The 13,003-nt window shown below is 33.0% G+C and overlaps 1 protein-coding gene across 1 annotated transcript; it reads right to left on the bottom strand.

Moving 5' to 3' along the window:
* Positions 1–2,423: 2,423 nt before the first annotated feature.
* LOC126705660 (uncharacterized) lies at positions 2,424–5,233 on the bottom strand. The gene is made up of 5 exons (XM_050404772.1): positions 5,091–5,233; positions 3,962–4,021; positions 3,671–3,754; positions 3,368–3,543; positions 2,424–2,849 (listed from the first exon to the last, which is right to left on the bottom strand). The coding sequence occupies exons 1-5, from the start codon at positions 5,110–5,112 to the stop codon at positions 2,751–2,753; spliced, it is 441 nt and encodes a 146-aa protein (XP_050260729.1). The 5' UTR covers positions 5,113–5,233; the 3' UTR covers positions 2,424–2,750.
* Positions 5,234–13,003: the final 7,770 nt, after the last annotated feature.

Raw genomic sequence — 13,003 nt, 5'->3', positions numbered from 1 at the left:
CAATTATCCTGATCGTTCATGCATCTCGTGTCATATTATCTTTTGAAAGGGAGGAGCAATGAGGGAGAAGAGCATGCTCATTGCATGCAACAAACAATCTCATTTTTCAAGGAGAGGAGAGAGGGAGAAAAGAGTTGTTATTATTAGACTTTCTTTTTTATGGGTAATTTACACATACAAGAAGTTAACTTGAACTCATGACTTCACTCTCCCTTTTCAAGGAGAGGAGAGAGGAAGAAAAGAGTTGTTATTATTAGACTTTCTTTTTTATGGGTAATTTACACGCACAAGAAGTTAGCTTGAACTCATGACTTAACTCTCCCCTAGCTTACCTTCTTCAATCCAAAAAAAAAAAAAAAAAAAAAACTCTCCCCTAGCACTTACATGGGGAGGAGCTCGTTGATTTTTTATCATTATTATTTGGTGAATGAGAGTTAGTTACAATTTTAAAACATGCAGCAAAATAAAGAAGAATATTTGCAAATATTGAAATATAAGTAAATTTAGAATTTCAACAACCAAAAAGCCAAAAGCAATTGTTAACTTCGTTCCATTCATAGACTTATCTTAGGATTAAGTTACCATCGTAGAAAAGGAGTTGATAAAAGCTAGAAGTTTAAATACAAATAAGATATAAACACTTAAAATACCGCCATTTCAGGTGAGTTTGGCTTAGCTTTTTGTAAAAGTGCATAATGAAAAAGTGGAGTTTTGTTAAAAGTGCATAATGAAAAAGTGGAGTTTCAAAAATCTGAGTGTTTGGTAAAAATTGTTAAAAAGTGCATAATGAAAAAGCTGAGTGTTTGGTTAGCACTTATAAAAGTGGCAGTTTGAGGGATAAATTACCAAAAAGGACAATGTATATATAAGAGAATTTATTTCATACTTTTTTTCTTTTTTATGTGAGTTTGTTTCATATTTAAATCAATTACTTCATCATACTTAAATCAATTTTTCTCTTTGTAAAAAAATTATTTTTTTCTCACCAATATTAGTCAATAATAACCTACCACTTAAGATTTATTATGAAAGTATTGTGAAAATATTGTGATAAAAATTGATACTAATTTTAATTTTAACATACTATTAAAATTATTTTTTTCTCACCAATATTAGCTAATAATAACCTACCTTAGGATTTATTGTGAAAATATTGTGATATAATTTCTTTTTTTTTTCTCTCCACACACGTGGACTCTCCTTCCTTTTTTTTTTTTTTTTTTCCTCTTTTTTTCTCCTCCACCCACGTACCCATACTCTTTTCTTTTGTTTTTTCCTTCTTTCCTCTTTTATTCCCTACCATACCAGCACAGTCCAGAACATTCCACAGCTCTTTCTTCTTTTTCTTTTTTTTCCTCTTAGCACTTCAGTTCAGAACAATCCACAGACAGCTCTCCTTTTTTTTTTCTTTTTTTTTTTTCCCTCTTAGCACTTCAAAACGAATTAAGGAACCAGCTCTCCTTCTTCTTTTTCTATTTTTTTTTTTTTCTTGTTCTTGGATGATCGGGAAGATTGGATGGTCGATAAATCTCTCCCCCCCCCCCCTTTTTTTTCGTCAGTCTTCTTGATCCGCCAAAGGGTCTTGATTTGCTGTTGTTCTAATTTTCTTCTTCTTGTTGTTGATCTGCTGTTGATCCGAAAGAGTTGTTGTTGTTGTTTTTTTTTTTTTTTTTTTTTTTCCTGTTCTTGATCTGCTGTTTCCGAAAGAATTGTTCTAATTTTTTTTTTTTTTTTTGTTCTTGATCTGCTGTTTCCGAAAAAGTTGTTGTTCTAATTGAATGGGTATTTCTGTAATTCTACCGTAGCAACGATAACCCATCCAAGACACACACAACGTGTTTTCATTTATGGACCTCAAAAGTATTTCCATAATTCTACCGTAGCAACGGTAACCCATCCAAAACGCGCACTGCGCATTTTCATTTATGGACCCTCTGAGGTCCATAAAAATTTCCGCGTTTTTGGTCTATGCCCAAAACGCAACTTTTATCAAAAAGTTACGTTTTGGACTTAACCAAACACAAATTTAGGTTTGGCTTTTTTCAAAAAGCCCTTTTTGAGCTCAAAATGTGAAAACAAACGGGCACTTCGTAGCTTTCAAAAAATATTTTACCTACATCTGATTTTGGAAATTATACCATTGTATACATACACACCAACTCATGTTGGACAAATTGGAAATTTTTCCTCCGTGGCTTACAATTTAAGAGAATCTGTAAATTCTGGTTTTGAACCTAATACAAAGAGGTTTACCGTTCCAAGAGTTTGTTGTTTAATATAAAAACCAAATCTAATTTATATCCAACCAAAGTCCACACACAAAAGACTTATTAAGAAAATAAAACTCAAGCCCCACAACTATGACGCATTCGAAGCAATTACAGCATTACTAAAATTCCCTCAGATTTGCCAGACACCAATAATTAAGTTCTGCCTCTCAACCTTAAGCTTTCTAAAGAGTTGTTTCTCTGTTTCCAAAAAAGGAAGAGTATTGTTCCTCTACCACGCAATGGTAGCACCATTCACCAACACAGAATAAGAGCGTACAACTAGCAAGGCAGAATAAGATACTGCAAAAGTTCATAGTTCAAATAACAATAAGAGAAGTGCTCAACGCACCATTTGTCTCTTTCAACAAATATTATTAACAGAAATCTTTAACCCAAAATGGAATACCATATCACCATCATCACAAACATAAAATTACGACAATAGGTGCAAAGTTTCCAATGGAAGGAAAAGAAAAGTGTTTAGGCATTCAACATAGAACCAGAGTTCTTCCTGCACTCAGACAGCAAATCCATGTAGAACTGACATTTGCTGATGTCATTGCCATAGCTGTTCAAGCACTACAAGAAAACAAAAGCAAGCAAGTCATTACTAACAAATTCATTTTTCCACTTCAGAAAGTTATCATCCAAATCCAAATAGATATCAAAATAATGATTTGAGAACCATAGTGAGGTACAAAAAGAAAGTACAGAAGGTAAAACTGATCAAGTTCAGAAATTAGCTTTTCACTTCTAGAATTCTCAATATCATACAATCAACTGCCATGTTAAGAAAATTTTACTTGGATGATAAGTCACAACCCAGTGCGCAGAAAATGTTCTTAATCAAGTCAGAAGTAATGCATGAATTGAATTGTAAAAAACCTAGAAAAACTATATACGGGTACTTTTAAGTCTTGTTCAGCTGAAGGTGGTATTTGGTGTTAATGGGATATATAACATCTATCTCTATGGGAGAGGGTCCCACACATTTCGGGTCCACTCATGTGAGAGAAATGTTAAGGAATAACTTTAATCTATCTATAAAGATACCAGCAGACAACATTAGTAATCAAATGATAGAGTATAATTCATACATCCTGGAATGCCCTGGAGTGAATGTTGCATGCATCAGAGCCACCAAGACTGTTTGCAGTGGGAGCTGGGGCACCAGCAGCCTCAGAGGCCACAGTTTCATGTTGAATAGTGCGAGGACCCATCACTGCATCCACAGCCCTGTGAGCCACTGCACTTCCAGTACCAAAGGCCATACCTGCAATAACAGATAAATGATTTAGTCTATTTCCAATATTTTTAAGTTAAATGAATCATGACCAAGCAACAATAACATAATGAAATAATCCACATCCTAAGATAGATTGTAGTATTCCTTCACATACCCTGAGCTATGGTTGAACCAATGCCTCCTAGCATGGATCCACCACTGCTGGCCTGAACAGGAGCTGGAGGAGGAGCATGGCTAACTGCATCAAAATAAATATTAGAACCCAAGACAATTAGACAAGGAAGAAGCCATATACAAGCAACCAACTTAAGGCGGCCAAACCAAAATATTATTCCCATGTTTGAACAAGATACACACATACAAAATAATAAATACAATAACACAAACAAGACACACAAAAGAAAAGACTCCTAATTACTGCATACATAGTGTACAGAAACATTACCTGGCTTAGGAGGGGGGTTTCTTGTTGCTGCAGGACGAGGGGCTGCACGAGCAGATCTTCCTGCAGGTACAAATCAAACAGGATCTCATTAACCCATCAAAGTAGATAAAAGATAAAGACATTGAAGACTTTTTTGTTACATGGTAATTACAAACGCATCCAATAGGTCTTATTGCAGTGACCCTACCCTCTACCTTGTTTTTACAAGGAGAGGAGATATCATTTAAGCTAGAGCTCATTGGCAAACACTAAGGCATAGAAATTAAAACCCAAACAAAGTAATACCACATACATAACCACATTCACGCCTCCAAATACTGCAAAGCCACCACCACCAGCAACATAGAACAACATAGCAAAGCAAGTTTCACAAACCTTAACCAATTTCAGGTAAGCAAAGCAAATTGAAAAGACTTATGTTTCAACCCAGATCTGGCGACACAGGCACACGACATTAAACAATTCAATTTTCAGTTTTAAATCACCACTTTGTTAGGGTTTTATGGTTAACTCACTCGAATGGAATTTCACATAATGGAATAACATCAACACGACCTAGAAAGCACCCAATCAAACGACGAATTCAACACCGACACTCAAAATGCTCTCATACCCACATTGCTTCATAAGCTATTTATCATATTATTAATGCATTCAGATCCATGCCCATATATCTAGACACCAAATCAATGCCCCCAAACACTAAAAACCCAAGCTTTAACCTCAATACAAACTCATTTCCCAGAAATGCAAAAAATTACACTGAAACAATAATAACACAAAATCAAAACCACAACCACAACCCTTCATTTATCAACAGAGCTAAACACACTTCAGCAAATCCAAAATCTCAAATTCCCAATATCCGGGAGGGGGGAAATCCCAAATATGTAAGTCAACGTTTGAAACAAAATTAACTCATGCCCAAGCTATAAGCCTTTTCATTTCATAAACAAACAACCTAAAAAGTTTCAATTTTTATTATCTTGCCCTTAATTTTCTCAGCTACCAAACAAGACCGTGACTGAAACCCTAGAAATGAAACAGAGAAATAGAAAGCTCAAAACGAATCAAAACAGCTTCGAAAGAAACACACACAGATTTGAAGAAAAGGAAAGAGAAGACTGACCTCCGGCGCTACGGCGAGCCATGGATTACGATAAGGCGGCGGAGTGATCGTAAAAGATGACTCTAGAAACGAGCACAGAGAAAGAGACAGATAGAGAATGAGGTTTGCTTGTGAATCACAAAAGCCTGGACCTTTTGTTGGAATATTTATAGCGGAAGGGAAAGGATGGGTGACCCAGTCGGGTCGGGTCAGGATCCTGTTAGGTTTACGACGTGGTATCATCACGTGATTGGTTTTGGAGTGGTCCTTTCACGTGTGGCGTTACGGTGATGGATCCACAATGTAACGTATGCGCTAAAATTTTGTTTAAGCTCCTTTTTATTTTGAATTGGATTTTTTTGGGGTGAAAAAAAATGAAAATACTAACGAATGTCCTTATGATACTGGTTAAGAATCTAGTTAAAGAAAGTTTTTATGAGAAAAAAAAACAATTAATATTTTGACAGTTTTTTTCATTTTCCATAAAAATGATGTCAAAACTTTCCTAAAATGGATTTTTAACCAATGTCCTAAGGGCGCTCATTAACATGACTTATAGAAAAAATAGGTTCTTTTTGTAAAATAAACATAAATTTTTAGAAGGACTAATGCAATTGCTCTTAAGGTTGATTGAATGACTTGTGCAAGACATTCATTCCTTGTCTTTTGTCATACCTTATTTTTGTTTTGTTTTGGGATTGGAGAGAAGCAAATGGCACGGGCCAAGTGTGCCTTTTCTTGTAATTTTGTTAGTCATATGCCTTTTGCAACCTGTCCCTAGTCCATTTTTGTTGTTGGACTCTTGCTTGTAATTTTGATGTGCTATTGTTTACAAAATCCTTTTAGTAATTTTTTTTAATAAAAAAACTAGCTTCAAGGATTCAAAAAAATTTTATTAGAAACTTAAGAAAATTGATAATAATTTTATATGTAAATGATCAAATTCATTAAATTTTTGTTTTGCCTTTCATATAACACTCAAAATATAAATATAGAGAGTAGATTTTGTTTTTTGTTTTCTGTTTTTTAAACATTGATAGTAATTGGGGGATTTAAATTCTGGATGTTTTTTTTTTTTTTTAAATATACAAAATAGAAATTTTACACTAGCATAATCTAAGTGTATATGTATGTGAATCTCCCTCCTGGAGACTTAAACCTCGACCCTTACCCTCCCACATCCCACAAGCACTTATACTTGTGGAGTAATCATCACGCCAAGTAGGGGTGTAGTTGGTTCAGTTTGGTCAGTTTTCTTTGTGTTTAGCCAACCGAAACCGAAAATTTCGGTTTGTGAAATTCTCAACCGAAACTGACCGAAATAATTAGGAATCAATCAATTTCGGTTTATTTTGATTTTGGTCAGTTTCGATCAGTTTTCGGTTGATAGAGAGACTGCTGGAAACGAAGCAAGAACAAAGTTGATATATATCAAAATCAAAGACAGAGAAAGAAAAGAGAAGAGAGATAAATAAAAGAGAAGAATCATACCTTGAGAAACAAAGAGGCTGACATGTGGAGTAGTCATGAAGGCCGACGTGTGGAGGCCGGAGTGTGGAGGCCGGAGTATGGAGGCCGGCGGTAGATGTGGACTGATGGAGGCCGGTGCGTGTGAGAGGGAGTGATGGAGGCGTGTGAGGGTGAGCGGGACTAAATGTGGGGTAGGTAGGGTTATTTATTTATTTATTTTTCAATTAGGTTATGTTTAATGTAATTAGTTTAAGTTTAATTAGTTTAATGTTAATTAGTTAATCTAATGGGTTAATGGGTTTTAAATAGCTGGAGGCCCAATGTTTGTATTGCTATCAAGGTAGTCAATACCGTACCAGATGCTATTTTGGTTTAGGTTGAAAATTGAAATATTTTGATACCGGTAAATACCGGTGTACTGTTTTGGGATTATCGCTACTTAAAAAATATATTTATATATTAATAGTATATATTAATTACATGTTTATAAATTTAATTATTTAATAAAAACCCACATAAATTCTTACAAATGCAAATTTCATACCTACTTCAATATGCCACAACCCATTTTTTATTAAAAAAAATAAGGGTCTCAACTCAATTACAACCGTAAAAGAGTTACAAGTTTTAAAAATAAAAATAAAAAAAACAAAAACAAAAACAATGAGAATTGAAGTGATTTGGGGGTGGGGGAAAGTTGTTGGTAAAACTGTAAAAGAAAAATGAATTAATCCATTTGGTATTTGATGGGCATGGGTGATAAAACCAAAGACAAGTTGCTTTTTCAATTTTTACGAGTTCCAACGTTTTCTTTTTTCAAATTTTCACAAGTTCTAACCAATTTATCTGCTACATGCATGGGATTGACTGGCTTATCAAGTCTCTTACTCCATCAGCATTATTTCTCTTCATTTCACTTGTTTTCAGCTCTCTCTCTCTCTCTCTCAACCCTATTAAGCATCATCTTTGCCAATGTGAAGCTCATAAAATGATGGCTTAAGGAGGAAAAAGAGACAAAGAAGGCCATATTCGACGTGAGGAGGAGAGAGATAGTCATTGCGATGGCATTTTTGGGTTGTTTGGTGTAATTTCAATTCCGATCCGGTAACCATTATCTGGTTGAAATCCAGTATGTATCCTGGTACGGCCGAAACAATGCCAGTATGGCCAGTATTTTAAACCAACACGAAATTACTATGTTTCTATATCGGTTTAGCCACTGATATAGAAAATTTCGGTCGTACCGGCTGGTACAGTACAAAATTAACTCCCTTGATAACAAGGGCCAAGACGTGTTTTATATTATATATAAAATATAAAATAATTTTAATATAATATAATTTGGTTCGATTTGGTTTCGGCCGGTTCAATGCATACAAACCTACCACTGAAATCAAAATTGAAAATTTTGGTTTGTAAGAAATGAAAACCAAAACCGAACCGCACTAAAACCAAACCGAAATTTTGGCAATGGTTCGGTTGGTTTCGACCAGTTTTTTCGGTTTTGTGCACACCCCTAGCGCCAAGGGTGCACAATGGTAAACTTTGGATGTCTTAGAATGGAAAAACCAAAATGTGGCAACCAATTTAAGTTACAAGATTCTTAGCATTAATTACTAGTAAAAAAAAAAATAGCCAAAATGGTCATTAATCACTAATAAAAAAAAAAATTAAAGCTTCGATTTGAATACACCCATTTAATCAAGAAAAAGTATTGCTTAAGGAAAAGGTGATAGAAGTCTCTTCAAATTTTAAATTAAAATAAAAACTAATCATATAAAATAAACAAAATTAATATTATGAATTTCTAATTTTATAGATAAACAAATGGGGTGGCGAGGGTTTAGAGTTTCTAAAAAAGACAGCAAGTCGATTCAACCTAAAATGATCCACAAGCCCAAATCTAATTAAAAATCAATCCAGATCACTCAACCCAGTAGGTAATAATCAAGACCCAAATCCAAAGGTCAATCAACCATCTCACTTTTCAAGAACTAAACATTACATTAGTATTGTAAAAGCACCCCCTACTTTTATAAAATTATACAAATCCCACCAGAATTCATTTAAAAAAAATAAAATCAAAAGCCCCTAAAACCTCCAATAATCACACGAAAAAAAAAAAAAAAAAAAAAAAAAAAAAAAAAAAAAAAAGCCATCATTATTCACCACTCATTGCATAGTAGAGTAATGTGTTAGAAAAAAATTTAAAGAGTGAATAAGAAATTGACTCATAATGTGTCAACTTGAACATGGATTAATGTGCTGAAAATCATTGAGACCCACAATGGAAATGAAATAGATAATATATGAGTTTATATGCTTATAGGCTGGACATTGGGTTGGGCTTAGGCATGTGTGGATTGTGTCCTTGTGAAAGACCACACCCTTCCGAGGGCCTTGACCTTCCAATGGTCTTGGCCGCTTACCCTGCAAGAGACGGTGGGGAAATGCTACTATTGTTATTCTCCCTCCTAGGTCAATAGTTTTACAATGAAGTTGTACTTATTTTAATAGGGAAAATAAGAAACTAAATTGAAAAGATATATCATTTTCATAGATGAATTGAAAATTTATATCTCTTGAAAATAACTAAAAAGTACATCGCTTTGGTCCTAAATATAATCTAAAACAAAAGTACATAGCTTTGATTTCTAGTTACAATCTAAAAAAAGAGGATTAAAAGGATAAGTCTAATCTACTAACCCTTAATCTAAGTTCAAATGATAGATTACAGGATTGGGAAGGTATTAAGCACCTAATCTGCCTGGTGAAACTAGTATTCTAGAATATGGTGGCCAATGATCATATCATATCATTCAAAAGTCTATATCATCCAAAACATGTTATTTCAAAGATAAAATGACTAAGAACATAATGAACCCAATTCTAGGCATGCATAGATTGGATATTAAAAGAGATGGTGAATGTGTATGATGTCTGACAAACCCTAATTTAAGAGCATACTAAAGTGTTATTGAAATAAAGAAATAATTCTAAGAGAATGCGATTAAGAAACCTTAATTCTGCATTTTATTGATAAACCCTAATTCTAAGAGCATGTGGACATGTTATTGATATTAAAAAACTCTAATCATGCAAAGGCTATAAACATCCTAGATCTAACATGCTAATAGACAAGAACATGTGAAAAATATAGAAACTAAACATTCTTGAATCTAAATAACTAGGGCATAAAAATAAAGAGGAGGTTTAGAAACCCCAATCCAATATGGCATGGTTATTAAGGCCTCCACAGAAATACAACCCTATTACCCTCGAAAAAAGCTACTAGGACAATTACCGCCTCTAATTTACAAATATAAGTTGCTTTACCATGAGTTTTCTTATGTTATTAGTAGACTTTCAAGGGCATTTCCCAATCCAAAATGGCATGGTTTGTGGGTTTTTTTTTTTATACAATCACCACCAGTATATTGATGTTTTTTTTATGGACAAAGTTAGTTACAAAATTGGTTGTAACCTAAGATTACAATCTTACTTAATAAAATAACTACATATTATGAAAATCTAATCGTTGAATTGTATGTTCTTTACGCTCTTAATACATTTGTCAAATTTTATATCAATCGGATATTATTTACTATATGATCTATAAACTTATATTTTATGCATAATTTTAAACTATGAAAACTCATAGTTTAAAATTTAAACAATTTATCGATGATATAGCTATCAATCTTTAATTTTCTAGAAATTTTGTAAGCATGGAAAATATAAGAAGAAGATATAATCCAATAGTAGATTTGTCAAAATTCACCTCCAATAAAAAAATATTGAGTAAGATTGTAGTCTTAGGCTAAACCAATTTTGTAGCTAAATATTGTCATTTTTCAATTTCTCTTTGTTTAAGGGATTAGATAACGAATTATCCACTAGTGCATTTGTCTCACCTTTTTTGTGTGTGAGACTATATGAGAAAACAAATTATTGGGAGTGTCAGTTTTTTGGTTTATTGTGCTTAACTGCCATTGTCACCAGACCTTAAACTGAATTTATGATTAACGAGTTGAGACCCATCCTTTGTTGCTCAGATTTGCATATGAGGCGCAATTTTATTATCTATCAATTTTGTTTAAACCAAGCACATAGCATTTATATTTTGCATGTTTGATTAAGATTAAAACGTAAATAAGCGATTAATATGATGTGTTATTTAAAAAGTTCAACATAATGTGTTATTTAGCACCTTCTCTAGATGTGTTATTCAAAAAAAAATTGTTTATTTAACTAATTAACTTTCTTTTATTATTATTATTATTATTATTATTATTATTTGTTTTTGGCTTAGCAATTTGTCCAAGTCTTTGGGGCAACCAGGGGTGGCTTTTAGTCTATTGTTTTACTTCTTCATCGTGAGTTTGTGATTGAAGATAGAAAATTAGAATTCCATCCTTTCTAATTATTATATAGCTAACCATGCATGCATCAAATTTATTTTCCCTCTCACATTTTTGTGTATTTTATGCGCATAAGATTTTATGTGTATTTACTAATATTTACTACATATGCATAAAAAGTACGATAAATTATATAGTCTTCATGGTGGACCACGTCGTTTGTCCACCATTCCATTAAAAGACTCTCACTTGTTTAAAATTGCTGAGTTAATAATCAGTCTTTTAGTGTGGAATGGTGAACCTCGTCACTTGTCCATCATGAGGACCATATAATTTCTTGTAAAATACCCACCTGTCAATAGTTTTGACTTTTCTTATTTAATTTAGCATGAGATAAAGTTGTTTTGTACTTCTAGAAAACAACTGGCTAAAAAAAGGTAATTCAAATATAGATAGAGTTGTATTCTTTTGAAAAACAATTTTATCTCCACCAAGCTAAATAAAGGAAATCAAAAATAGTTTTCCAACTCATTTTAAGGTTGCTACAAAATATTGAAAAATGAGATTAGTCTTAAAAAAATTCTTTCTGGGAAATGATTCATTTTCCAAAGATGTTAATGTCGTTTGTTTCGATGATTTTCCTCTTTTTCTTGTGTTTGGTAGTATCTAAAAATAATGGGTTAAAAGAAAATTATATTTTAACTTCTCTTATTTAACTGGGCTTGAAATAGAGTTGTTTTCTAAAAATTTTTAACAGAAAATAACTTTATCTCATGCCAACCTAAGATACTATAAATAGAAAGTCAAAAGATACATAAATCAATAATATCATTCTTGACAAAGACCGTGGAAAAGAGAAAAAGAAAATGCGTCTCCAGTTAGCTGCCTATCAATCTTGATAATCACCTCTCTTTTCAACCAAGTTTCTAATGCAGTAGACGAAGCCTTCCTTGACAAAATTTGCAACGAGTCCGCGGACTATGAGTTTTGCATGTCAACTTTACGTTCAGACGAACGTACTGCTACAGCTGATCCAAATGGTCTTGTCCTCATTTCTATTTCTTTAAACACTAATCTAGTACAAACTACCGTTAACCGAATCCCAGATATTGTTAAAACACTCACAGACCCACTGGATATTACTCGAATTCAAAATTGCCGAACCGATTATATTGATGTACAAGGAAAATTGAGTGCTGCATATACAAATGGTCTTGTCCTCATTTCTATTTCTTTAAACACTAATCTAGTACAAACTACCGTTAACCGAATCCCAGATATTGTTAAAACACTCACAGACCCACTGGATATTACTCGAATTCAAAATTGCCGAACCGATTATATTGATGTACAAGGAAAATTGAGTGCTGCATATACAAAGTATTATCCAGAAATGGAAAATTTACTTAAGGACGCACTTATTAAAATTGTAGAATGTGATAATGAATACAGATTGAACCCCCCAATACGTGAATCACCAATAGCAGATGTCAGTCTCGAAGTGCAAAAACTAATCGATATTACTTACGTTATAGTCGGTGAGATCTTGTCAACATAATGTATATGTGATCTATGATGAAAATAGGTCTGCCAAGGTCCTTGTAGCTCCATTGCTACCTCTTGGTGTTATTGTAAAAAAATAATAAATAAAGACCTATTTATGTTAATATTTATTTGTAATCACCTCTCTTTCTCTCAATCAACATGGTATAATTGCATTATATTAAGTAAATCTTTGGTTACATGTTTTTTAATAATGAATTGTAAATTTTCGGTTTGCTAGAATTGGTGAATGATATATATATATATATATATATATAGAGAGAGAGAGAGAGAGAGAGACACTCATGCTCAATTTCGTGCCCTTTCCTTCTTTTTTATTTTATTTTTTTCACTTGTAACATATTTTGTCACATATATGTGAAAGATTTGATTTTTTGTATATCATATATTTTAATTAGGAGTGGCTTCTGTCAATATTGATTCAAAAAAAAAAAGGGCCATAACTATTATACAGAGGTGACATAGTCCTTAAAATATTCATGCAAATGTTTGAAAAGATAGAAAAACCAGCAGCATTACCTGCATGCACTAGCACTCCAA

This window comes from Quercus robur, chromosome 11 (genome assembly GCF_932294415.1).
Source record: "Quercus robur chromosome 11, dhQueRobu3.1, whole genome shotgun sequence".
NCBI classification, from domain to species: domain Eukaryota; kingdom Viridiplantae; phylum Streptophyta; class Magnoliopsida; order Fagales; family Fagaceae; genus Quercus; species Quercus robur.
This window is presented reverse-complemented; position numbering and strand designations above follow the sequence as displayed.

Excerpts from the sequence above, each read along its gene's own strand:
- LOC126705660 (XM_050404772.1), bottom strand. The coding sequence starts at position 5,112 with ATGGCTCGCCGTAGCGCCGGAG. Across the intron at positions 4,022-5,090 it reads GGCTCGCCGTAGCGCCGGAG|GAAGATCTGCTCGTGCAGCC; the intron begins GTCAGTCTTCTC and ends TTGTACCTGCAG. Across the intron at positions 3,755-3,961 it reads AAACCCCCCTCCTAAGCCAG|TTAGCCATGCTCCTCCTCCA; the intron begins GTAATGTTTCTG and ends ATTTTGATGCAG.